The following is a 27,955-nucleotide window of genomic DNA, read 5'->3' as shown; positions in this document are numbered from 1 at the left end:
CATAAAATTTAGAAATAAGGTCAAACCTAAACTTACAAGACCAACCAATATGAATATGAATAAGAAAACCCTAGCTCTGCAAAATTAATCCATTTGTTGTGATCCCTAAATTGCTGGTTGTGTTGTTTGGCGTTTGTCAGTGCTAGCTTAGCATGTTATCGAGTCGGGGAGGCTTTTCTTTCATTGGCAGATTTGCCTATACACTTTCATTGTATCTTGTGGATTTGGCACTGTCTTGCTTTGTGCCCTACCCCCCTCCCCAACCCAAAAAAGAAAAAAAGAATAAAGAAGAAGATCTCTAGCTATTTTGATCATGATAATGTAGTGTCCCTTGGGATGATTGCCTTAGTTATGCATGAGCTAATGAAAATGTGCAACTCTAAACTTTTCTGCTTATGCAGGCAAAAAGAATCAGTTAATGACGAGAAGAGATATTAGGAATATAGCAATTGTTGCTCATGTAGATCATGGGAAAACAACTTTGGTGGATGCAATGTTGAAACAATCAAAGGTAGCCTCAGAAGATCTCATGTCTTGAATGATCCTTGTTTTCAAGGTTTTAAGGATCGGCAAATCCTTGTCTGGATGGTAAAAAATAACTCCAGCCAAGGATTGGCCTATCCAGAACAATCTGGGTTGCGATCTGTCTGGACTAATTGGATCCATGATCCTTGCTCAGTTTATGTTCGTTTGTCACAGGAATTTGTCAGGTTACTCATTGATCATTATTCTCTTTCTATCTCTTTGTCTCTCTCGGTTATAGAAGCAAAGTTAGTAAAAACTTACAGCTGTACCAAATCTGGCAAGGAATTTTTCATGTTTCCATTATGCATCTCTATCTTTCTTTTCTTACTATTAGAGGCTAGGGATGGCAATTTGTGGGTTAAATTGGAAACCTACTGCCCTTCCTGATTGGACAGTTTTGCCCCCCCCCCTAATGTAGAAGGGGTTCAGCTAAGAACCACTCTACAATAGGATCGATGATAGATTGCAGCAGATCATCAAGTTAGAAGCAAAATCAGAATTAGTAACTTAGTAAATAAGAACTGTTAAAGTATCGAGTGGTGTGAGAATCTCGATTAGGCTATTCCTAGTCCTAATCGAGATTCTCTGTTTTGGCTTTTGTACTTAGATTAGGATTTTAAGTTTAGTCTGTTATTTCTAGTTACATTTTGATTCCTGATTGTAATTGGATTTTAAAATATAAATAAAGCTGGGGGACAGGAGAATGATCAGTTTGATCATAGCTTTCTCTCCTGTCTCTCTTCTCCAGTCTTCTTCTCCATCTCCTCTCTTCACATCTCTCTCGGTTCTGATGCTTTAGAGCTCTGCCCTGCTACATGGTATCAGAGCACAACCATTAGGTTGTTCTGATCTGCGATTCTGATTTGGTTTGAGAGTCTCCTACAGCTCGATTTTTTGTTAAAGGGTGCAGCACCCTATGCTGCATATGGTTGAAGATTAAACCCTAGATGAAGTTTTCAATTGAAAACTAGGTTTTACTTCTAATGGTTACCTGGAGTGAAGAATCGATTGGAGTTTATTCATACCTGCTGCTGTCCTTCTGACCCAATCAATGGATCTATATTACCCTTCGATCAATTTTTGTTCTTCCTGCGTTTCCCTGGAGAGGAATTTCTATCAAGCTGCTTTCTCCAATCGATCAATTCTGGTTTTCTACTTGAGGTACAGAGTTTGACTTCTCTTGGTTTTGCGATTTGGGTTTTTTGTTCTCCTGCTACTGCCGATATTTCTTCTACTGGAACTTCTGTTTTTTTTTTACCCCTGCTACTGCTGATAGCACTTCTGGAACTTCTGGGTTTTTAAAAACCCTACTGCTGATTGATCTGGTATTAACTTTTTTGTTTTTTCAACCATAATTTTGCTGGTTGGCTTACTGATGGGTATTTACTTTTTTACCCTCATGTGGTCCTATTCAAGTATCGGTTCTATCATTATTTCTGCTACTATTGTTGCCGATTAAGGCAATTATTCTACTACTGCTGCTTCTCCAAGGAATTGTGCTGGGTATTTACTTTTTTACCCTCATCTGGTCCTGTTCAAGTGCCAGTTCAATCAATATTTCTTCTACTATTGTTGCCGATTATTCTACTACTGCTGCTTCTCCAAGGAATTGCTAAGCTTTACTTATCGCTGATCCCAAAATTCAAACGGATACTGTCCAAGTTCAAATTACTACCATTAAATTATCTGGAGTTTCAAACTATCTGTTATGGGCACAGACAGTGCAAGCATATATTCATGCAAAAGGAAAAATAAAGTATATTATAGATGACCCACCTATTGTTGATCCAAAGGACCCTACTACAGTCAAGACTCATGATGAGTGGATGCATGAGAACTCAGTTGTTAAAATATGGTTATGGAACAGTGTTGAACCTGTGATTGCCTCTAATGTGATGTTCCACACTCTTGCTGAGGATGTTTGGAATGATCTTCGTGAGAGTTTTTCTCAAGAAAAGAACATCTCCCGTAAGTATGATCTTTATGAGAAGTTTTTCACTTTTCAACAGGGAGATAGATCTTTGAATGAATATTTTGCTAGTTATAAGGGAATGATTGAAGAACCCCAAAAACATCAGCTACTACTCACCACTAATTTGGATCAGTTAAAACAACAACGGACAAAATTTCATGTTGCAAAATTTTTTGGCTGGATAAAAGCAGGGGTAAGGCTGTGTACATTATGATCCTCCCCAGACCCCGCATTGGCGGGAGCCTCGTGCACTGGGTACGCCCTTTTTATCATGGAAAGATTTAGAGATTGCGAGAAGGATCTCCATATGGTCTTTACTCTTTATTGACGTAGAAAAAGCTTATGGCAGAGTCCCTAAAGAGTTAATCTGGCAAAAACTAGAGAAGAGATGTGTTTCAAGTAAATATGTGAACATATTTAAAGATATGTATGATAGTGTGGTGACTAGTGTAGGAACTGTGGGGGAGGTAGTGAATTCCCAATTACAATTGGGTCACATCAAGCATAAGATTTAAGCCCTTATTTGTTTGCGCTAATAATGAATGATTTAACTAGAGACATTCAAGATGAGGCTCCTTGCTGTATGCTTTTTGCTGATGATATTGTTTTGGTGGATGAGACAAAAGCAGGGATTAATACCAAGTAGGAGTTATGGAGATCAACCTTGGAATCAAAAGGTTTTAAGATAAGTAGAATGAAGACGGAGTATATGGTGTGTAACTTTTCTCTACACTAGGATGGATAATGAAGTAGTGAAAATTCATGAGAGGGAGATTCTGTAAAGTGATTATCTTAGGTATCTGGGTTCAATCATAAATAAAGAAGGTGTTATAGAGGATGATATTTCACAGAGAATTAAAATAGGATGGATGAAGTTGAGAGATATGTCCGGAGTGTTGTGTGATCGACGTATTCCTTTAAAACTTAAAGGAAAATTTTATAGGACAGTCATGCAACCAGCTATGATGTATGGTGTGGAATGTCAGGTAGTTAAGAAACATCATATAAATAAACTCAATGTAGCGGAGATGAGGATGTTGAGATGGATGAGTGGCAAAACTAGGAAGGATAAAGTAAGGAGTGATCATATAAGTGCTGATTTGGAAGTAGCTCTGATACATGATAAGCTATGAGAAAGTTTTTTGAGGTGGCACGACCATGTTCAACAGAGGCCTTTAGATGCTCCAGCACGGAAGTGTGATTTGATTCAGATTGAAGGAACTAAAAGAGCCAGGGGCAGAACTAAAATGATCTTAGGAGAAGTGGTGAGGAAAGACATAGCTTAGGCCTTGTATCAACTATCAAGTATGACCTTGAATAGAGCTGATTGGAGGGCAAGGATCCATGTAGCCAACCCCATTTAGTTGGGATAAGGCTGAGTTGTTGTTGTGTTCAGCTAGATGTTATTGAAAAGGAAAAGAAAAAGATACAGGAAGATAGCGTACAACAACAACTGATGGTCATATAAGCCAGAAACCCAATAGACAAGCTACTAAATATGATAGAACTAGGAACCTCGAGATTAAATAGAATATTGTCCATAGAGTTAGAACAAGGTGGATAAGATGGAGAGGTATGTTCGGAGTGTTAATGGTTTATGTGGATTATTCAAATTGATGGGGAGAGTTTCAAAAGAACACTATGTGAGGGCCATGCTTTGTTGAAATATAATGTTATCAGGAACGACATGCCCAGAGAATGAGCATTCCAAAGATGATTATGTTCAGAAGGATAAGTGGTGGAGTGGAAAGGGTAGAATTAGAAACAAATGCATTCGGGTGAACTTATGGTAGCATAAATGGTGTTTTGAGGGTGATAAAAATTGCGAGTTGGTAGTTTTCCCTCTCACCGTGATAGAGCTGAGAGTTTTGAATTTGAGCTCAAGAGATAAATCTTTGTGGGTACATGTAACATGTGTGATGTGTCAAGGCCAGATTTGCAATGATCTCAATCCTGTTTGGCCTATGGGGTCTGGGCTGGATGTTTCAGCCAGTTGTTTCCATCATAGTTGTCACGGCGGTTAGGCGACCCAAGGCGGTGGAGAGGGCCAAAGAGCAAGGCGACACCAACTAGGCGAACAAGGCGTCCAAGGTGCCCAAGTCGACCAAAGCGCCTGGACGCCTAGGCGACGCCTTGACAACTATGGTTTCCATACTTCATAGGCCTGCTGCTCTGTGAACCTGCACAGACATATAGGCCCATCTGGAGTGAACATTTCTTCCATTGATGGGGTCCATACGCTTATAGGAGCTGATCAGGTGTTGATTGAAGGGCATTTCTAGCTAGAATTTCCATTCCAATTGGACCCTTAAATTGGAAGCTGGAAGACTTCAAGACAAAAACATATTATTCATTTTTGGTCATTTTCCTGATCCTGACTAGGAAAACAAGGCTCGTATCTCTGCTCTCCAAGTTAAATCCCTTCTAGTACAGGTTTGATGCTGTTAAGATTGTCCAATTGGGCTAATTGGGCTTGGAAGATTTTATTTTGGTCCATGGTTGGGTTCTATAGACCTTGGGCTTCTTAATTTCGGGTTCATTAGTGTCATGGGTCTCTCTTCTAAGTCCATATTTGGGGTCTGAATTCTGTAAACGGGATTAAGTGTATGTAATGTAAGACTAAAACCAGAACAGGCAGGATAAAATAGGAAAACTTCAGAGAACAAGAAAGAAAACAATGGGATCCCAAAGAGAACAATGAGATCTCAAATTTGTTGGAGGATAATGGTGAGATCCCAAATTGATAACCACAAGAATTATAATCCACAAATTAATAACCTGTTGAAGCTGTAATTGAAGTTGAATGATCTCTTGAAGAATTATGTTGAACTCCCCAATAGAAGAAACCAATCAGAACAAGAGAAACTGAGATCGAGTAGCACTTAGGGTTTTGGAAAACCCTAGAGTTTCCTGGATCAATATGAGGAATGCTCTTGATGGTTCGGCAGATGAGATTACACCCTGGCAGCAATTGATAATCTTCAAGAATCTATGAAAGAATCTTGTAGAAAGAAATCCCAGCAATATTGGTAGTCTCTTGAAATCGAGTTGAACACAATTAGAACTGGGAGTCAATAATCGATGGAAGGGGATGGGGGAAGGGAATGGGCATCTCACCCTAGGTCTCTCACCTATCTTATCTCAGGATTTTCACTAAGGCTCAAACCAATATTTCATTAATCAAATTTGTGTACAATGCTGGCCTCCCTTACAAACTTATATAGAAGACCCAAAAATAGACTTAGACACTAAAAAAGAAAGGCTTTACCCAATCCTTAACTAATAAGGAATCATAAATTGACTAGGAAAGTGGAATAATTTAGAAAACAGACTCAAAATAGGATTCTAACTAAACTAATGAAGTAAATCCCGTTTTCCTACTTTCTACCCATATTTTAGGCTTACTAAATTGGCCAATTACAAAATAAACACATAGAATCGAAGGCCCAATACATACATAACCCATCCCAAGGCTTATTTCCACTAAAATAAGCCCTTTAAGTGACTTATCTGCATCAGTATGGATATGATTATAAGGGATCCATTAGTCATTAGTTAATATATTATTTTATTTTAAAACTGTTTTAGATAGCTGCCATTACATATTAGTGAGTAATGATCTTTTCACTTGATTGTTAATCTCTTCTGGCCCTGGTTGAGGAGCATGTTGAGATCTTCAACAAGGTTTTTTATGCCAAAAGGATTTCTGTTTTTAAACAGTTAATAATCTCTAAACCATAGGCAGGCAGGGGATTTTCGACCTGAATAAGGAAGTTGATTGTATTGACAACAAGGTTCGAGATTTTGGTTTCAACTTTGGTCGAAGCTGAAATACTTCGGGGTTCGACCAAAACTCTGCATGTTTTGGCTGGCCATTTCGGTGGTCAAATGGTCATATTTTGGGCCCAAACTTCAAGGAAACCCTAATTAAGTACTTTTAAACATATTGAACCTTAAGATTGTTATTAAATTTCTTTTTTAAAAAAAAATGGTAGTTGGGTTTTGTACCCTATGTTGATAGTGCCATACTCTGCTATATACTTTCTCAAATATAGCATATTCTATACATCATTTAGTATTAGTACACACACAATTCAATGAAAACAACTAAAATATGCATTAGGAATCAAGAAAACCCTTAATTTTACACAATATCAAAGTGTTACAAGTAGTTAAGTAAAAACGTACAACCTAGGTTAAAACACTCCTACGAAACTGTTCCTCCTTAATGGATTCCTTCTTAACTGCCCCTTCCCCTCACTCTCCTTCTTAATAGATTTCTTCCCTCTCTCTAACAGAGTGAAATGTTGATTTAGAACACGTGCTGATCGACCCTTTTTGATTGGGAATTTCAGTTCCAAGGTGAGTCCTAAAGCTTTCGTCTTTGCTTCATTTTCTTGTTGGTATGGTACTATTCTGCTTTTATTCAATTGTGTTTTGCTTTACGTCAATTATTCTGGGAAAGCTTGAAACCTTCAGGGAAAAAGGATATACCTGTAAGTTTCAATCTTATACAAATCTTGCTCAAATGCGGAAAATTGTCATTGTAAATGGTTATAGTAGTCCCCAACACTTTGTTCCACCAAGAAATGTAGATCATTTGGCAAAAAAATATTGAAGCTGTTTTTTTTGGAGTCTTCCCCCTCTAATGACGAAACCATCCAAAACTCATGAAATGGGTCGAAATTTTACCCATTTTTGACCAAAACAGTTCTTTTTATATCTATTATTTTGTATTGAAATCGAGTTGCTACCGAAATTTCAGTCAAGACCCTGCATTCCTATTGAATTGCACCCAGTTTCGTTTTGAACTTCTTTGAAACCGAAATATTTCACGAAATCTTGGTGGTTTCAGCCGAGATTTCTAACTATGATTGACAAGAGAGATGGTGTGGCCTCGATGTTTGTGGAGGAAGAAATTGCGGATGATGTTGAGCAGGTGGTAGATTCTATGGTTGAAGGGTTGGGAACTTCAGTTGATGCTGAGGAGGTTGTAGATCCCTCCATCGACATTTAAATAAAGGCTGAACTAGCTTATGATGAAGGTAAGAAGCTTAGCTTGTCCTTTTCTAAGGACCAAAAGCATACCATCAACTTTTATCTGAAAAGGATAGAACTTAGTTGCTATATTGGAATGGTGGCTGATAGCAGTTTGGTTTATGTGTTGGAAGTGAAGTAGTGTGGGGTTAAGGCATGACTATTTATGGCTGAAGAAACTCCTTTCTTTTTTAGGTCTGTATTAGTTGGGCTGGTCATGAGGGCATTGGGCCAAAGTCCCTCTTGTTCCTCTTACTATTTTTTTTTTTTGGAGGGAGCATTCTTTCCCCTCAAATTGTATTTCTCTACTAGTTTTCGAGCAATCAAGTATTTGTTTCTAATTAAAAAAAGATGATTCAGGGAACAAAACCTGAAATGTTTCTATAGTAACGGTTTCTCTCTTTCTAACTAAAAATCACCAGAAATATAAATCCATGGAACATTAAAATCATGCAACATTTCCTTAATTAGACCTTTTGTACTTCATAATGGCTACGTCTCATTCCAGATTGTTGTGGTGGTATATTTGGTAATAACCATGACTTGTCTGTTCTGTGCAGGTTTTTCGTGACAACCAGTTTGTTCAGGAAAGGATAATGGATTCGAATGATCTAGAACGTGAAAGGGGAATTACAATACTAAGTAAAAATACATCAATCTCCTATAAGGATATGAAGATAAACATAATTGATACTCCAGGGCACTCTGACTTTGGCGGCGAAGTGGAACGTGTCCTTAACATGGTGGAGGGAGTTCTTCTAGTGGCAAGTGTTATTGAACCTCTATTTCCTTTTATTTTGTTTTTGTTCTTTTTATATCCTTCTGACTCATAAGTATTAAGTAATGGTTAAATTATTTTGGTGGTATGTTTAATAGCAGCTCTTTTCCCTTTACTTTATTTCATCATTTTATTAATAGGATTCATTGAATGATAGAAAAGGATAACATATGCTCATAGTTCTTTATTTCATCATTTTATTAATAGGATTCATTGAACGGGAGAAAAGGAAGTAAGATATGCTCAGAGTTCTTAATCTCGGTTTCGACAGAAACCGAGGCAAAACCTTGCAACCAGTTTCGACCATATTTCTCACATTTCAGTAGTTTCGACTGAAAAATACCAAGTTTTGACCAATTGTGTCTAGCTTTGACTAGCCCTTTGGTAGTTTCAACCAGTTTTGACTTTTGACCAGCCCATGACATGTCGAGTTTGGCCCAGAAAATACTAGGTTTCGACCCTTGAAACTGATATTTAGAACCTTGGATATGCTTAAAAAGAGGAAAAGGAAATAAGAAATGCAAGCCTCCTGTGTACGATGATTTCTATGAAAAGTTCAATATCATCTTCAGCTAATGAGTCAAGCCCATGGTTATCTATTTATGGAATGACTATTCAAAAGATCTAATTCTACAGATCGACCATAGTTCTATCTGTGTCGTTGATGAGGCCTCATGACCGTCAAACCCTTTCACATTCTATGACTCACAATAGAATATTCTTCGTTCACCAAAATGATATATTTGCTACATAGCATGGTCTCTGCATCCTTATGTGCAGTTTTATCCATAAACAAGGGTTCTTGAGAAGAAAAGGCAAATGAAATTAGATTTCTCATTGTTGTTCGGTTGACAGACGAAGTCTGCAAAATGCATCTCTGGAGGCTATATTATATTTTCCTTACTTGATATCGTTTGACTTTTAAGAAAGTTTAAACTTTGGGGAAGTTGATTTTCCCAAGTAATTTGAACAAAACATTCTGGGGAAATAACTTCTACTGTAGGAAGAATCTTTTAGGGAAATCACTTTTATGGTAGAAGTGTTCCCTAGATAAAAAAAAGTTCAGGAAGGGAAAACAATAGATTTAGTATTTATCCAAAAAAAAAAGAAGAAAAAAACATCTAGGAAATAATCCAGGGACTTGGAAATGGTGTCAGAACATACTTCTTGCTGAGGAAATGATCTGGAGAAAGTGTTTGGGATGTGATATCCACAATTTCTACTAATATCATCTGCAGGATTGATATTTTGGTGATTAATTTTTTTTTTTCAATTTGGCAATTGAAGTTTTTCTTGTAGCAAGTTAATAGGGTCTTGAGAAGGAAATTTTGATCAGTTTTCGAAGTTGAGATTCAACAGACAAGGGTTAAAACTTACAGATTGTTGATTTTCATGGATATTGTAAGGAATGATTAGAAGGGTTAATTATGAAGTGTGGCTAAGAGAAATTGGCTTTTTGATAGGGTGCGAGAGGAGCAGCTAGGGAGGTGTTGATGTTCTTGAAATTCTGAACATTTTTTATGGAGCACCCATAATTTCTAACCCTAAACTAAAGAATTGGGGCTAAAATTAGGGAAATAGAACAAGAATTAGTGGATGAAAGATTGAGTTAGATCTAGGGTTCGAAAATTAGGGCTCTGAACAAGGTGAAACTCTGGTTGAGTTGGGGTCTTGATGGGATGAAAGGATGGCTGAAATCTCAAGGAAAAACCCCAAAGAGTTTTTGGTGCGATGGGGACTTCTCAGGTATCTGCCAGAACAGGGTATGGTGTCAATTTAGATAGGTAACAGGTTCTGGAATGGGATTAGGGTTACAGTCTGGAAGAGAATATGATAAAGGATTAAGTAATGTAAGGTTAGATTATAGGTAACCTAACCTCAAAGATACCCACCGATGATAAGCCGATCCCACATTCAACAGCAGTCAAAACACTGCAGCCGCAGGTCTATGTTATGCCTCTTTTTTTATTCTTACAATTGAATGTAAAATTAAGATTGCTTGAGGTTGAAATATAAAATATTTGCAAGAAAAAAAGCACAACTACAAATAGAGACAAGGATTTTTATAGTGGTTCGATTCTTCAAATCTACATCCATTCCTCTCAACCTTGAGAGAATTCCACTAGAGCTTCCCTTTCAGAGCAATAGGTGGGGAAACAATCACCTTTACAATCTTATTCTAAGGACAAGAGAATCCTATCTATTTTAAGGATATGAGGATCCTTGCACAACCTAAGTACAGTCTAGGTTCAATGTAAAACCTTACTCGTCTAGAGTTTCACCAAACTCAAGAGTAAGAAAACTAAAAGCAAATACAATGAGAAGGTTTAGAATTGCCTAAGCAAGAAGTGTGACACTTACTTCTTGCGAGTGAGAATGAAATGAATGCAATGAAAATGCTCACTCTTGGATGATTCTCCTTTGACCAATAAAGCTTTAATTGTTGATGTACTTCTTGGAGAATTTAAGACCTGAATAGTTGAGTCAAAGCTGTGATGGAGACTTCTCTTCAAGGCTGACTCAAGAGCATAGGAAATTGAGCTTTATATTGACTTTTTCTCATTTTCAAAAAGCACTCTTTTGGATTTTAGTGATAGTCAAAAGGTCTGACACTTCTGGTATTTTAGGCATTAATTAATGCTCAAATAGACATGTGTCAATTAGCTCTAACGAATATAAAACGGCTAGATTTTTTATCTACCGGTAGACCGCTAAGATGTATCAGTCGACCGCTGAATGTGATCGTTGGGGAAAATAGAGCCGTTGGAACATATAAGTGTCCTGCCGGTTGGTGTCCGGTCGACCACTGGAACGACCGGTGGGCTTTGAGTAACCGGACCAGTCTGGCCGGTCGTACTGGCAAACATTCCGTTTGCACCGGTTGAAAATGCCTGTGGGACCCGGTCGACCGCCAGACAGTTTGGTCATTTTTGACTGTCTATCTCTTTAACCTTTATTTTAAATGAATCCCAATCTACATTTAGGTCCATGAGGGGTACTCGACCTATCCGAAACGAAACGCACGCCTGATATGAAAAAATGTAATATTTCGAATATTTCGGAAATTTCGATGAAATTTCGGTCATCTTGTTTCGGAAATTTCGGTCATTTTTGGCATTTTACACCCATAGAAAAATACCATATTTCGACAAAATTTCGGTATCTCGGAAATTTCGGTTAGAATGAAACACCAAAATGAAACGAGATTTAGTACCATGGTCCTAAGTGCACATGAGTATCTATACAAAAGTATTGACATAGGAGAACTTGGGCCTTCATAAGTGATGTTCTTCAATCTTCAAATTGTATCGCCTTGAGAAAGCTTGAGTAATGGGGGACAGGGGAAAGGAAAAGGGAAAAGATAGAAATCAGAATTGCAGGGGGGACGAGAAGAAACCGAAGAAGAAGAAGAAGAGAGGGGGGGGGGTTGCACCACGCACAAACTCACTTTTCAATTCATTCTTCAATAAATCTCAAGGATGGGGGATTACATCATATATAAAGAAAATTAAAAGACTCCTAAAAAATAAAACTCACCCTCTAACTAAAACTTAACCAAAGGGGGAAACTAAAACAGTTGGAAACCGGACCCTCTCCTCTGGTATGTGAACTTGATTTTCCGGCAGCCTTTTCTTGGCTTGCCCTTCTTCCCTCTCCTGCATTATGGCCCTGTCTCCTTGTCCCCACTCCTACATTTCCCCGCACCCACCTGCTCCAGCTTCAGGGAGCTCTCTTGTCGCGGCAATTCATCCTCTCGCTCGATGGTCTACTGACTTCGCTTTGTTCCCCCTGTTTTCGTTGGCTCTGCAAGTAGCCATGTGTGCTCTGATCTTCCGGAATCCGAGGCAAAATTGTGGGAAGATTGCCTCGTTGGTAACTTCCTTGGTCGTCGTCCCCCTTTTCATGTTGTCAAGCTCTCTCTCTCCAAACAGTGGCGTCCACAGGGATCTCTTGACACTTACTTGCTGGACAATGGTTTTTTCATCTTCAAGTTCTCCTCTTCGCTTGACAAGATGCGTGCCCTCAAAGGCGGCCCTTGGCAAGTAGGGAAGATGCCGATTTTCTTGCGCCAATGGGACCGTCAGCTTCAGCTCCGGCGTGTTGACCTTTCCTCTATCCCTCTATGGGTTACACTTCCAGGGTTACCTCTGCACTACTGGTTCACGGATGGCCTTAGCACTATTGGCTCTGTGTTGGGGAAGCCTCTTTTCTCTGATTTGAGGACCAGGCGCAAGGATCGACTTGCTTTTGCACGTATCTGCGTTGAGGTCTCGGCGGCAGACCCCCTGCCCTCCTTTATCGTTGTCAACGAAGGGGATGATTTTTCATTTGAGCAGGAGGTGCACTTCGACTGGAAGCCCCCTCAGTGCCTGACTTGCAAGGTCTTCGGGCACGACTCCCACCTCTGCTCTCCTTTGGAAAAGCCCTGTGATGCTCCTGATCCCTCGGCGAAAGAAGTACCCGTCGGCAATGGTGGCCCTGGCCCCACCCCTTGCAGTCGAACACTTGCTGTTGCCGCTGTTGCTCGATCCCCCGCCAGTGGTAGATCTCGGCTCCGTTACCGGAATCAGCGTTGGAAGAAGAAGACTTGGCCGAAAAGTACCATTGTCCAGTCGCTTTCGAAGGAGCAGCGTTGGTCTGATGCTCAGAACCGTTTCAGTCTGCTTTCCGCCGAAGACGCAGAGGGTATAGAGCCTCTCTCTTGCCCCGAGAAGCCCCAGTTTGCAGTATTACCTCGGAGCAGATCTCGTTTGGCAGAGGGCTTCCCTTCTGATCTTTCCACTTCTGGCTTTGGAGTTGTTGCTCCTCCCCCCAATGCTTCGAGCGCTCTCAAATCCTCTACTGATCATTTGATCTCTTCTGTCTGTGCTTTTGAGCCTTCGTCAACTTCAAAAGCCTGTGCCCTGGAGTCTTTGTCTGCTAGCGATGCTAACCCCCTTTTGGCTTCAGCGAACCTTTTGAACCCACTTGTCGAGGCTTCTTCTGGGCTTGACTTGGTGGGCCACCCCACTCGTCCCTTGTCCAGCGGATCCCGGAACTGGCCTCTCCCCTTTGCTTCCTTCCGGGTCGGGTTTAGCCCCCTCTCACCCTTCCGAAATTTTACCCAGGTCTTCTCGTGGGTCGGGTCAAGCTCTTTCGCCCTTTACCCAAATTCTACCCAATTTCTCCTTTCGGTCGGGCCCTCTCTCTCTTCTTGGACCTTTTCCAACCTAATCTGTTCCTTCGTCTTCTTCACCCGATAGGCCTGTAGCTGCCACCGCTGCTCCCTGTGTGTCTCCCCTACACCCTCCTCCTGCAGCTGCCACCCCCCTCCTTCGTAGCTCGTACCGGCGCCGTCACCATAGCGAAACCAGGTCTCCGGCTGTTCTGACCAGGCTCCTTGAGTCTTCGCTGCCTCTCCTCCCCCTTGCTCAATGATCCGTGGCATCATTTGGAACACCAGAGGGCTCAACTCTTCCTCTAAGCAATCCGCTGTTCGCTCTCGTATTCGTTCCACTCATTCTTGTTTTTGCTGCCTTCTTGAAACTCATATCAAAGAGCCTAATTCGACCAAAATTATCAGCTCTATTGCCCCGGGTTGGTCGATTCTTTCAAACTACTCTCATCACACCAACGGCCGTATTTGGATTTTATGGGACCCCTGCAGAATCTCCATCTCCCTCTCTTCTGCCTCCTCTCAGTTCATGCACGCCATGTTCTCTGATTGCCTGGGCCATTTTTCCTTTTTCCTGACTGTGGTTTATGCTCTTAACTGCCCTGCTGATAGGATTGTCCTCTGGGCTGATCTCAGGTCTATTGCTTCCCAGATTGGTGCTCAGCCTTGGGGGTTAGGAGGGGATTTCAACATTATCAGGTTCAGCCATGAAAAGCAGGGTGGGGACCATATGGACTTGGAGGCTATGAATTCCTTTAATGATTGCATTGATGATTTGGGGGCAGATGACCTCAGATGGACAGGCTTTCCACTCACTTGGAGCAACAAGAGGGCTGGAAGCAATCGCATTGCCTGTAAGCTGGACAGAATGCTTGTCAATGAAGAGTGGCTGGCAGCCTTCCCTTCCTCTCAGGCCTCTTTTGATAACCCAGACATCTCAGATCATTCCCCCATATCCTTAGCCATTCAGCCTTTCACCTCTTTTGGCCCTAAACCCTTCAAGTACTTTGACATGTGGTCCTCTCACCCAAACTTCCTTTCTGTTGTGCAAGATGCCTGGAATAAGCCTGTTTTTGCCTTTTCTGCTCCTCTAATTGCTTTCTCTAGGAAACTCAAAAATGTTAAGGGTGCTCTTAAAGATTGGAACATCAAAGTTTTTGGCAACATTTCTCATCAAGTCCTGGAGTGTAAGGAAAGGCTTGCTGCCATACAGGCTAGTCTACAGTCTGATCTTCTTAATGCTTCCTTGGCCATTGAAGAGAAAGAAGTCTCCTCTCAGCTCTCCTCCTTGCTGGCTAGGGAAGAAAGTTTTCTTAAGCAAAAATCTAGGATCACTTGGCTGGATTTGGGAGATTCAAACATGGCCTACTTCCATCGATCGGTGAAAGCTAGGCTTAACACAAACTCCATTATTCAGCTCGCCCGGCCGGATGGATTCTTAGTTAACTCTGTGAAGATATTAAAGATTTGACAGTTCAGCACTTCCAGAGCATCTTTTCTAGTCCTCAGGAGAGTCTTGCCCCCATTCTGGACCAGTTGCTCAACAAGTTTATTGGCCAGGCCTCCCTTGATTCTTTGAGTTCTATTCCTAAAGAAGAGGAAATTGTGGAAGCTATTCACTCTCTCAAGGTCAATGGTGCTCCGGGCCCGGATGGCTTTAGCATGGGGTTTTTCTTAGCCGCTTGGAATATCATCAAATCTGATCTTGTAGCTGCCATCGAAAGCTTCTTCCTAAATCCTAGTCAAATTACTGGGATCAACAATACTTTTCTTTGCCTCATCCCCAAAAAGGAAGGTGCTATTGCCATGAATGATTTTAGGCCCATTACCCTTTGCAATCTCCTCTACAAGTTCATAGCAAAGATTCTTGCTCGTAGGCTCAAAGGTGTTGTGGATGTCTTGGTCAGTGACAACCAAACAGCCTTCATCCCTGGCAGGAGTATCTCGGACAACATCCTTTTATGCAATGATTTAATTCGAGGGTTTGATCGGAAAAATCACTCTCCCTCCTTCCTCTTGAAGATTGACATTCACAAGGCCTTTGACTCTCTTAGGTGGGAATTTATTACTCAGGTGATGACTAAGATGGGATTCCCTCTGCCTTTTGTAAATTGGGTTAGCTCTTGCATTTCTTCCCCCAAGTTCTCGGTTCTGGTCAATGGTAGCCCAACGGGTTATTTTGGTGCTTCTGTGGGGATTCGCCAAGGCTGCCCTCTATCTCCCTACCTGTTCACCTTGGCTTTGGAAGTCCTATCCAGAGAGATTCAGATTTGTACTGATCAGCAGATTATTTTGCCAATGCCCAAGTGTAAAGCCATTAAGCTCACTCATCTGGCCTTTGCAGACGATCTGATGATATTCTCAAAGGCCACAGTCACCTCTCTTCAGTGCATTTTAAGTTGCCTTCAGCATTTCCATGAGCGCTCGGGTCTCCACATCAACCCCTCAAAGTCTCTTATATTTTTGGCTGGAGTCTCAGAGGTTCTGAAAACAGCTCTTCTTGCCAGATCTGGCTTCCTAGAGGGCAAGCTTCCAGTCAAGTACTTGGGTATTCCTTTGATCCTGGCCAGGCTTACTGCTCACCATTGCACTCCTATGCTTGATTTGATCAGGAAAAGGCTTCAACTTTATAAAAGCAAACTTCTCTCCTATGCAGGCAGGTTAATCCTTATCAAATCAGCATTGGAGTCATCTTATATCTATTGGTCTGGGATTTATGGGCTACCTCAGGCCACCATCAAGTCCTTGGAAACTCTCATGGCCTCCTTTCTCTGGAAGGGCAATGATTCCTCTAGATTTCTCCATCCCCTAAGCTGGGCCGCTGTGTGTCTCCCTAAGACGGAAGGTGGGCTGGGCATCCGAAGAATCAAACAGGTGAACACTGCGGGTATCATCAAGCTTATTTGGAAGATTGCTTCCAAGAAGAAAAGCATCTGGGTTGATTGGATTTATTCGGGTCCTCTTCGAAATGACTCTATCTGGACGGCTTCCCCTTCCTCTGATGCTTCTTGGGTCTGGAGCAAAATTCTTGCTAGCCGACACCTTGTGCTTCGGATCATTCGGTCCCAGGTTGGTGATGGTCTCTCCACTTACCTTTGGCTGGACAATTGGCACCCTTTGGGGATTCTTCTCCATCAGGTCACTCCCCACTCTATTTATGCAATGGGTCTTCACAGGCTATCTTTGGTTGCTGATATTCTTGATCAGGATGGCTGGGCTCCCCCACCCTCTGGCAACTCTCTTAGCCTTATTTGGAGTGAGCTCCCCTCTATTCCAAGAAGGCGTATTGCCTGAGGAGATTGTGTTCTTTGGATAACAAACAGATCTAGCCTCTTCTCTTCTAAGGAAGCTTAGAACTACATTCGTTTGAAAGGCCAGCTGGTACCTTGGCGCAAGCTTCTTTGGTTCAAGCACCACATTCCTCGCCACTGTTTTACAGCTTGGAGGGTTTTCAACAACTGTCTCCCAACCCAGGCTTTTCTTCGAAGCCGCCAGATCCAAGTCTCTTCTGCTTGCTGCCTATGCTGGAACAATGCTGAAGACTTGAGTCATCTTTTCTTTGAGTGCCCTACCGCTGCTGCTATTTGGAAAGGCATCCTCCTCAAGTGCTGGCCGGTCCGTAGAAGAATTCTCCCCTTCTCTAGAGAGTGGATTTGGGTTGATATGACCTTCGCTGGCTACTCTATTTGTGATGTGGTAGGGAGGCTGGCTTTCTTTGCCACTATCAACCATATTTGGATGGAGCGTAATATCAGGAAATGGACCTCCAATTCTCGTCCTTACCAAAAGATTTGGGATTCCATTTCCTTTGAGATTAAAGCAAAGTTATCTCTTGTCCCCCCCTCTAGTTGTTTAGGCTCCCCAAGGAACAGGCTCATTGTTGACTCCCGGGGCCTCTCTAATGTTTCTCTTGTTTCTTCAGCCTCTGCTAGTTAAGGCTTTGGCTGTTTGTGTTTTTCTTGCCCCTAGGGGCCCTCTGTAATTCTTTTCTTCTCTTCGGTAATGATATTATTTATTCACCCAAAAAAAAAAACAGTTGGAAACCAAATATCCTACCTAAAATCCTAAAATAAACTAAAACACCCAAATAAGATAAATTCCTAAAATCCAAATGAGGGGGAACTAACTTCTAAAAATAAAGAGAGAATAAAATAAACTAAAACACATTATTTCCCCAAATAAGATAAATTCCTAAAATCCAAATGAGGGGGAACTAACTTCTAAAAATAAAGAGAGAATAAAATAAACTAAAACACATTATTTCCCCAAATAAGATAAATTCCTAAAATCCGACTAGATCCAAACATTCAAATTGGACCCGGTTCAATTGAGTTTGGGTTGGTCCAAGGTAGTGCACCGGTTGGGTCGGCCCGGTCCAAGATTCTCCTGCATCATTGAGTCTTCCCAGGTGATGTTCTACAATCTTCAAGCTTCATTCTTCTTTGTACAGTTGTGGTTGGTGTCTTGAAATTTGTTCTTGAACATCAATGGCTTTGCCTTTTGAGTCTTGAGCTTTCACAAAACATCAGTATGATCTTGTGTTTGTTATCATCAAAACCACCACAAGAGAGTGTATAAGAGAATGTATTTTCCAACAGTCTAGAAATAGGACTCAACACCAGAAAATTGACAACTTCCAAAATAGCAGCTACCCAACTTGTATGGGCCTGATATTCCTACCAAATAGAGGTCTAGTAGGGAGGATGAAACGCTAAAAATCTCAGCTCAAACTAATGTCTGGATGTAGAGATATCAGTAGGACACCAAAATGGAAATTAAACTCAGAATTAGTACTTGGTGAATAAAAAACCAAACCAACTGGCAGAACAACTCTAGGTTTGGATCGAGCGAAGAGGATGTTGAGAGGGATTTGTGCTCCAAAAATTAGCCAATTCCAATGGCTAGTTGCAGAGTTATTGAAATCTGAAGTTGCAGCAGATCTAGGCAGGAAACATGAACCACAGGTGAACAGAAGCTCTTCTATCGGCAGTGTGCAACAGCAGCAGACTTGGGTGGTGATTAAGAGTTGATTTAGACCTTCACAAGTGTTGCCGGCAGCAGTTTGTTGCAATCTCACAGTAGCAGCAGCAGAGGAGATCGATTGGAGGGTGAAGAAGAAGATGGAAAAGATAGTGTTTGCATTATTATGGAGTTCTTTTTTTTAGTTCAAGCTGGATCTTCTTTCTTTACTTATTTGTATAATCCAGCTTGAGGGGGAGTGTTGAAATATGTAATCCAGAATACCGTGGGGGTATTCTGGTCCTTTTGGGGTAATTTTATTCTTATGTTATGAAGTTTAAGTCGGCTATGTGGGTTTTAGTCCCACATCACCTATTTCAGTCCTTTTGTAACTTCCCCCTCTATTATAAATAGAGGGGCTTACCTATCAATGAATCTAAGTCATTCCATTCTCTCATTCTCTCTTTCTAACCCACGATTCTGCCAACATGGTATCAGAGCAGGTCTGATCTAGGTTGGAAAAAGAGGAAAAAACCCTACTCCTTCTCCTCAATCGACTTCCCTTCTTCTCCCTTTCTCAGTTTCTCCTTCTGGTTTTCTTCTTCTCATCCTTGCAAGGGGGCAGCACTAATGAGGTAAATAAAGTATCCAATGACTTAGTTGCTGCCCTCCTCCATTCTATCTATTTTTTTTCATTAAAATTCTGCTGGAACCATCTCTGCGATTTGGAGTTTCCCTCTTCTTTGGAGATCAGATCCCTATCACCATGGAAGGCTGATCTTCCATTATTGGAGCCTCCTATGCACCCTTTTCCAGCACCTTTCTACCCTACTCCATTGTCCTCTTTCCTTTTTTTCTTTTTCTTCATCTTTCATTATCCATTCTAGCCTATAGTACCCTAATCGATCTCAACTTGTCGGGGTTTTTTTCAAAACCCTGACTCCAATCGATTTTAGGGTTTCCCTTTTCAGATGCAGCTGATTTTTTGGGGGTGATTCCCTACTACTACAAACCCTACTCGACCTAAGTTTGGACCCTTTCTGATGGCTGGATTTGTTTCTACAACAAAAACTTTCTAAACCTACTAATTTGGTTACCTGCTAAAAACCCTGACAATATCCTGACTCCAATCGAAATTATGGTTACAAGTTTCAGCTTTTGCTGATTTTTGGAGGGCTGATTGCTTCCATTACTAGGACCACTCGACCTCAATCTTGCACCTATCCAAGTTTTCTAGAAGAGCCCTCCCCAATCGATCTCTATTTTTCAGGGTTTTCCAAAACCCTAACATTTATTGATTTTTTGGGTTAAGGTTACCTGTTGCTTCTAGAGTTTTTGGAGGTGTTTCTACCATCAAGAGAGACAATCTACTTCAATTATTCATGGCTTAAAGAAGTATTTTACCTAAGATAGCTACTGCCCTATTTTTTCTGTACTTTTTGGTGTTTCTCCCACTTGAAGATCAAGTCTCAAATCCTACAAGAGATTGGGTGTTCGTATTGGAGTTCCATTCCAGCAGCTGTGGACAACATCTATGCCAAGAAACCATCACACTTTGACAAGCATCAACATATTTTTGAAGTCCCCTTCCCCTAATCAATCTCAATTTCAGGGTTTTCCAAAACCCTGACAAAAATCGATTTTAGGGTTAGGGCTGTCCTATCAAGCTAATTTTTTTAGGGGAGTCTTATACATACCAGAGGAGTTCTCAAACCCAAGTTTCAGCATCATTCATGGATCTATTTTGAAAAAATTCAGGTTCACTCTTATGGCTCGGTTTCATCAACTATCAACCTATTTTTTTCTAGTTCCTATGTGGCTGGCTGCTTCAAATAGCTATGGATCTGTCGGGTTATTTATCTTATATTTGTTGGTTCTATTGAGCTTTACTACATACCTTGCTGGTTCTATTGATTGCCTTCTGTAAGCATGACTGGTTAACATGTTACTGGTACTTTTATGAGGACTACTGCTGCCCTATTATTGAGACTGAGTATCCTACTATTGGAGATCGAATTTCTTTCATTATTGAAGACTCGAATCTACTACCCTGGAGATCAACTTATTTGGGATTACAATAGTGTGTTCCATGGTTATTGGTTGCAATTACGAATCTATTCAGTTATGTGAAGCTTTTCTGGTTCATATCCGGCTTACTGTGGAGCTTGATCCTAGCATTGTTCACTAATTCAGATTTGATCCAAGTTTTTGGTTGAAGCTTCTTACATCAATTGCTGTCCAGATATCTTCGTCAGTCCTATTTCGCATGTGGGAGTTTATACATTGGAGTTTTTGCACACTTGTTCTTCCCTGTTTGAAGATTGATCAAACCTTGAAGATTGGAGCTTGTCCTTACTTCAAATCAGATCTGTATACTTATCAGATTTGAATATTGGAGTTAGGAGTTTCTCCCCTCCAGGAGTTTCCATCAAAAGGGTTTGTTTGACCGTTTGAAGATGGTTGAAAATTTATATGTTGCATTGTTTTACTCCGTAATTCATTATCCCACTGCTCTTTTCACTTCACCACCTCCCAAAACATACCTTTGGCATATACCCATAACCACTTTGGACGATAATGGTATTCTCTAATATGCCATTTCTTCCTTTTCCATACCTTTAGCACCTTTTTTGGAAAATTCTGGAATATTATGCTTTTGCCCTATCACTTACATCATCTCTGTTATGTCCTCGTGTACTACTACACGTGAGAGGGAGATTATGTACAGTACACCTGCAGACATTGGAGAAGCAGAACTTGTAGGAACACTTGGTGCAATACATAGAAGGTCAGAGTTTCCACCATTGCCATTGGGTATCTCCTTTGTTATGGGGGTTGAGTTTGCCGTAAGGGGGAGATTGAAGTATTAAAGTATTGAAGATGTTTGGTTATTGCCTGCCTATATGAGGTTCTACAGTTGGGTTGATCATTTTTGCTGCCTGATTTATTTGTTTCCGCTGCTTGCTGCCCTAGTTGCTTATCTTCAAGATTATCAGTCAGAGATTCATCACTGGACAGCTGTTGAAGATTGGTGAAAGTTTATCGATCAAGGCTGCCCAGGTTTTGGAATCAATTATTTCAAATTCTTGATGGTTTATTTGGGAGCTGCATTCATATGTCAAGCTGGATTTTGCTGCAACTTAGTTTCTTCCCATTTTGTTCAAGTTGGGCATTAGTACCTTGTATGCGCCAACTTGAGGGAGAGTGTTTGCATTATTATGGAGTTCTTTTTTTTAGTTCAAGCTGGATCTTCTTTCTTTACTTATTTGTATAATCCAACTTGAGGGGGAGTGTTGAAATATGTAGTCTAGAATATCGTGGGGGTATTCTGTTCCTTTTGGGGTAATTTTATTCTTATGTTATTAAGTTTAAGTCGCCTATGTGGATTTTAGTCCCACATCGCCTATTTCAGTCCCTTTGTAACTTTCCCCTCTATTTATAATAGAGGGGCTTACCTATCAATGAATCTAAGTCATTCCATTCTCTCATTCTCTTTTTCTAACCCACGATTCTGCCAACAGATAGAAAGGGGGAGGGGGTCGGCTTTCTCAGCCAGGCTCTCTGATGCAGAAGCGAAGTTGTTTGGCAAGAAATACTTTAAGAAGACTCAAGGGAAAAGGGCTGGTTCACTTCACCAACTAGTGGGCCAACCAACTTTAAGTTGGGCCAGCCCAACTGGGCTGGGAGTTGCTGGGTCTCTCAAACCCAGAATCTTGGGTTGTATAATGACAAATTTTTGTAATACAAATGAGGGCCAATTGTTACTTATAGCGGTCCCCACTTGTGTAGTTAGTTAGTAACTTATATTCCTAAGTTAGTCATTGAGTTATTAAGGCAGTTTCTAATTCTTAAGATTGAGTCAATAAGTTAGTTTCTATTTCTGTCTTTTCTTGGGAAGCAAGTATTGCTTTTATTTATTTGTAAGGCTGTTTTAGCCATCCCCACGATTGACCTAGTTGAATGACAAAATTTTTGCTTGTTGCAATTATGATTTCTTCTCAAGTTATGCATGGAACTTGAAGGGCTGCAGGAGCCTTGCTGGAAGAGCTAAATCCTCCTATCCTTTTACATTCTATTTTCTTATTCCCTTCTTCCAACTGTCTTCTACATCCAATGGAGCCCTACTTCTGCCGTGTTCTGTGACTTCTATTGTGAACAAACAATTGCTGCTGAAGACCAGAAGCGTTCCACCAATCAACCACTTGACTGCTGCTGCTGATCACCACCAGAAGAAGAATCAAAGCTCACCTCTGCAGATCCCTTTCTGCTCCTACGATCCAGTCCGGCTGCTGCAACTTGTGTGGATCATAACTCAGAGATCCCTGATCAGATTGGGTTGAGTTTTGGAGGGCTGACCCCTGTCAAGGAGACCGACACTCGATCCCAACCTGAGACCCTGCTGCTGGCTGGTTTGGCCTGTAGGCCTTAACCTTCTATTTTGGTGAAGCCTCTAGATCTCTCAATCTCACCATCAGAATTGATTGAAGTTTTCTGCAGTGCTTCTCCCCTATACAAACTCCTCTCGACCTGAGTTTGGTCCTATTCTATTGGCTGATTTGGCTTCTACAGATAAGTCTTGACCTTCTAATTTCGTGACCTGCTGATAACTTGTGATCTAGCCACCCTATTTTATTTCTGTTTGGAGGGTGTGTTGGGAGTCCTAAGACTTACACTCGACCTTGAAATCAGCCCCATTGAGTGGCTGGATTTTGACACACAACCTAGGCCTTACTTCTGAATTTCGGCCCTTGTTTACACCCTACTGTTGGGGTTATTCCAAACTGAGTGCTGAGGATTATTGTGGGTTAATTGGGACTATATCTGACCTAGATTAGTCTTACATTACTCTCTCAGCTTCTCAGCCTGTCAGGACACATAAATTGCCAAAGCAAGCTTTCATTCATCAACTAAATCGTGGGGAGGCTCCTAAGAGCTCATACATATTTATAGGCTGCAATACCTTGCCCCTTAAGAAAACAGGAAATAGAAACTAATACAAAAAGAAACTAAGAGCCCGCTTGATAACCTTACGGGAAACAATTTTTGGTGTTTTTCCATTCCGAGAAACGGGAAAACACCATAAAAAGCACTTGATAACGGCGTGTTTTTATTTAGTGTTTTTGGGAACAGAAATTGAAATTTATGGTCCTTGGAAGAGATTTGACAGAACATCAAATACATGTTTTGTCGTTTCTCAGCACAATTTTGAGAAAATTGTGCCCGATATTAGACATAAGCCTCATCTTCTCAAAGTCTTGTTTTATGCTTTTCATTAGACAGAAGCCTTCTTCGTCCTCTCAAAGCTCTGAAAACCCTCAAGCTCTGAAAACCCTCAAAGCTACTGCAGAAAAAGCGCCAACGCCTCACCAAGTACCTTTGCTCACTCTCGCTCTCTCTCTCTCTCTCTCTCTGTCGCTCTCTCTTTCTCTCTGATTTGTTCTCTGTGTGTGTGTGAAGCTTGAAAATCTTACAAAACCCCATTCTAGGGTTCAATGATCTGTGTAAGCCATTATTGGCTCGAAAATCTTACAAAATCCCCCATTTCCAGTGAAGATGCGTATTGTTGGTGAATCCAAAATAAGAAAATAGGGCATCCCACAGGTCTTTATTTGTCGTCTTTCCAATAATCAGAGGTAGGACCTCCTCAGAGAGGGAGGCGATGAGCAAGCTGAGAATGGTTGCATCTTGTGATTCTTGTTGCAACCAAAGAGTAGCAGCAGAGGAATCAGTTGAACCCTAGAATTTTGAAAATAAATGGGGTCCTGGAAACAGCTTTCCTCTTCGAAACCAGTTATTCATGCAACCACCGACTGACTCGAACACCCCAAACCCCAAAAGTATAGAACCTGCATTGAAGTGTCGATCCCCGTAGAACCCCATTAACAACTCCTTCCTCTCCTGAATTTAGGAAAAATTAATCATTTCTTAACGGTGGTTATGCAGTTTAATCGTTCATGACTGTATCACTAAAGAATTTTAAATTAACTAATCAGTTATGAATTTCTCCCCTCTTTCTCCCTTCTGAATAGCTGAGCCTGTCTTTCCATCTCCGGACTTAAAAATTAGAAGAGGGCAGAGCTCTAACCTAAAAAGCTGTATATGATTGGTTAGTACACCTCACAGAGCTCTTGAATTTTGGCCTCCATAGGCTTGACCTGCTTCTTGAGCTCATTGATCTCGTTCTAGATCGTCCTTACACGGCGCCATTGCCAACCCAGATACCCAGCCCATAGTATGTAGAAGAATACCCAGCCATTACTATAGGATGTCTCAAGCACCTGTGGTGTTCCAATTGTCTTCTGGAAATGTTTCCAGAACAGGTTTACCAAGCGTGTCAAAAACAGTTTCTCAGCACAGAAACGGAAAAAACTGTTCTGCTGTTTCTCAGCACAGTTTCAGCACAGAAACAGCAGTAAGGTTATCAAGCGGGCTCTAAGATCTTTAAAAAAAAAGGAAAATAATTCAGTTCTTCAGTCTTCTAGAGACTGCAAGAGTCTTCATGTGCACCGGCCAATCCATATAAGCTTGTGAACCCACTATTTAAATACCTCCATCAGCCAGCTAGAGAATCATGAAGAAAAGGACAAAATTTCCCCCCACGATTTGGGTTTGAGAGACCCAAATACTCCCAGCCCATGTGGGCTGGCCCAGCTAGGCTGGTTGGCCCTATGGCCCATTGGGTTGGTCCACCAATTGGTGAGATGGACCAGCCCCCTTGTGGTGCTTGCCATAGAATAATGCCCCACCTCCTATTGCTCTTATAAAATAAAAAATTGCAAACTTCTATTTTTTCAACTTGGCTGGTTACCAAACAATTGTAGTGACTCTAGAAAGAAACATATGTTCTATGAGTCGTAATTCATTCACTATGGTTGTAGCTTAAGTTTGTTATGTCAAAACCAGGAGCACAAGAAAAGTGATGATTTTGTGCCTGGAGGAACATGAATCATGACTAATTTGCTTTCACAAAGAATCCATTCTTTTTGCTATAGCACCTTGATGGTTTTCATTCACATTATAATCCCTCTAAAGCATGTCACAGATATAAAAGAAGAATAAAGTGTTCATCATATTTGAACCATTTGAAAAATGTTAAATTGCATGTGACTGTTAGAAGAACAAGGAACCAAGTCTCTTCCTTTAAGAAATCTAAATAAATTTACATGAGGAGCCCATTGGCCAATTAAAAAACTGCAAATTTCTGTCATTCGTGCTTGAGCCCTTAATATCCGAACAAAATCATTATTTTAGAAGTTTACAGCAATTTAGAGTTGCAAGCATGGACGCATGGTACAAAATTTCGCGATATATCGCCGATATATCGCGAAATTTCGGTAATTTTGGTAGGGCCGAGACGAGATGGGCTTCCAAAATGAAAAAAGTTCAAATTTCGGTATATTTCGTAGAAATACTCTGTATTGAGCAGTATATTTCGGTAAATTTCGGTACATTTCGGTAAATTTTGGTAAATTTCGTAGAAATACTTTGTGTATTGAGTATTGAACTATTGACTATTATGAAGTTTATGAGTTATGACTTATGCGCTTATGACTTTATGAGTTTAGAGTTTAAACTTTAAACTAAAGGCTACATTTGACTTTATTTTTGTTTCATTACTTTGTTTAAATTTCTTATTATGTTTTTCAGTACTTAAACAATATGTATTTAACTATTTTACACAACAGGGTCCGACCGTATACAGTCAATCAAGGGTGCAAACCCAAAACACCACTTTGAGTTCATTTTTTTTGCAATATGAAGGTTTAAATGTGTTTATTTAGCTTAAATAAGGGTGTCCATGAAGTATCAGACCTAGATATGGCCAAATACCCACCGAGATGGTCTCCCGAAATATTGCAGAAAAAATGCAATATTTCGGCGAAATTTCGCCAAATTTCAGATATTTCGGATATCTCGGTAGGCCCGGGATGCCGATATATCACGAGATATAGTACTATGGTTGCAAGGATTTGAGTGGAAGAATCAAGACATGAAGTAAAATTTGCACACATACCCAAACTTGAAGAAGTCCCTTGATGTCAATCTGCATCAGATTACCTCATTATTTACCTTCCTGAACATTGTTCCTTAAATAAATCATTTCCATTGTTGGCTTTTTTTCCCCTTTTAAAAAAGAAGCAGCTTATTTCCATTTATAATTTTCTTGGTTTAATTATACTAACAAATAGCTGTTGTACTGTCTTCTAGGTAGATTCTGTGGAGGGCCCAATGCCACAGACAAGATTTGTTCTAAAGAAGGCTCTGGAGTTTGGGCATGCTGTTGTTGTTGTTGTCAATAAGATTGATAGACCTTCAGCTCGTCCAGAGTTTGTGATCAATTCGACTTTTGAATTATTTATTGAATTAAATGCAACAGATGAACAGGTGCTTTCATTTTAATGAAGTATTCCAAGTAATTAGCTTGTCTCAGCAGTTACCAGATTTTGGTTTCTAACCTTAGGAAACTTTATTGCATATACAGTGTGACTTTCAAGCAATATATGCGAGTGGTATCAAGGGGAAGGCTGGACTCCTTCCAGAAGATCTGGCGGATGATCTTGGACCACTTTTTGAGGCTATCACCAGATGCATACCTGGGCCACGTATTGACAAAGATGGTGCATTGCAGATGCTTGTTAGTGGTTAATCTTCATTTCGCTAGTAGATTTGGACATCTGTCTATTGGATCTAATATTTAAATGCGAAAAATTAAGTTACTATTTCTATCTCCAAAATGTATACCTTTTGTTGGGTCCTTTTGTCTATCCTCAGCTTGGTCTTTTTTGACTTAAAAGTCTGTTAAAGAAGGAGAAGAAATGTTAAGAGGCTTAGAGCTGCAGGAAGGATAGGGATGACAGTGTGAGAGTCATAAACATGATGTCCCAAATTTACTTATGTAGTGAGTTAGTGACACAGGCTGACCACTGACCACATCAAAAGGGACACAAAGAAAAGACAACAAATAAAATAATTTTGATTAGGATGGGAGATTACGATTAGTAGATGGCTTGCAAACCTCACCTTCCAGCTTTTTGTTACGAGCTTTTCGTCTACAATTTTCAAGTGACCAGACTAGCAGAAACAAGAAGTTAAATTTTGTTACTGAAAGAATAAGTATAATAAATCGATATTTCCTTAATCACTTATTTTCATGAAAAAACAGTGAAGACTAGCCACATTAGAGGAATTGAGATCATTCTGATAAATTAAGAGATTATTGTAGGCAGAGTAAATAGACTTTGAACCTGTTCTCTAGTTAACAAGATTTAGATAGAGTTCTCTTTTATGGAGAAATTCTGAGCACACTTTTCCCTAAAGATACTGCGATATTAATATTTGGACTCTCTTACTTCCAACCCTATCATTGAGCATGAATCTCTTGATTATTTTCATTAATCAGCACTTAAAATACTGGGGATCTGATGCCATGTTTGATGGTTTTGGGAGAGAAGAAAACAAGAGCTTGTTTTATTTGACAATTGTAAGTCTCAGGTGCAGCCTTCAAAGACACTAACACATAGTAAATAGA

The 27,955-nt window shown here is 40.5% G+C and overlaps 1 protein-coding gene across 2 annotated transcripts in view; it reads left to right on the top strand.

The window, feature by feature from the left end:
* Positions 1-27,955, top strand: part of LOC122667351 (putative elongation factor TypA-like SVR3, chloroplastic) — a 42,740-nt gene that overhangs the window by 1,697 nt on the left and 13,088 nt on the right. For both annotated transcript variants that reach the window (XM_043863612.1, XM_043863611.1), the window contains 4 exons: positions 402-511; positions 8,095-8,298; positions 26,635-26,811; positions 26,909-27,061. In XM_043863612.1, coding sequence (XP_043719547.1) covers positions 402-511; positions 8,095-8,298; positions 26,635-26,811; positions 26,909-27,061 — 644 coding nt within the window. The remainder of the gene's footprint in view (positions 1-401; positions 512-8,094; positions 8,299-26,634; positions 26,812-26,908; positions 27,062-27,955) is intronic.

Source organism: Telopea speciosissima, chromosome 7 (assembly GCF_018873765.1).
Source record: "Telopea speciosissima isolate NSW1024214 ecotype Mountain lineage chromosome 7, Tspe_v1, whole genome shotgun sequence".
Taxonomy (NCBI): domain Eukaryota; kingdom Viridiplantae; phylum Streptophyta; class Magnoliopsida; order Proteales; family Proteaceae; genus Telopea; species Telopea speciosissima.
The sequence above is the reverse complement of the archived record's forward strand: the minus strand, read 5'-3'. Positions and strand labels throughout refer to the sequence as shown.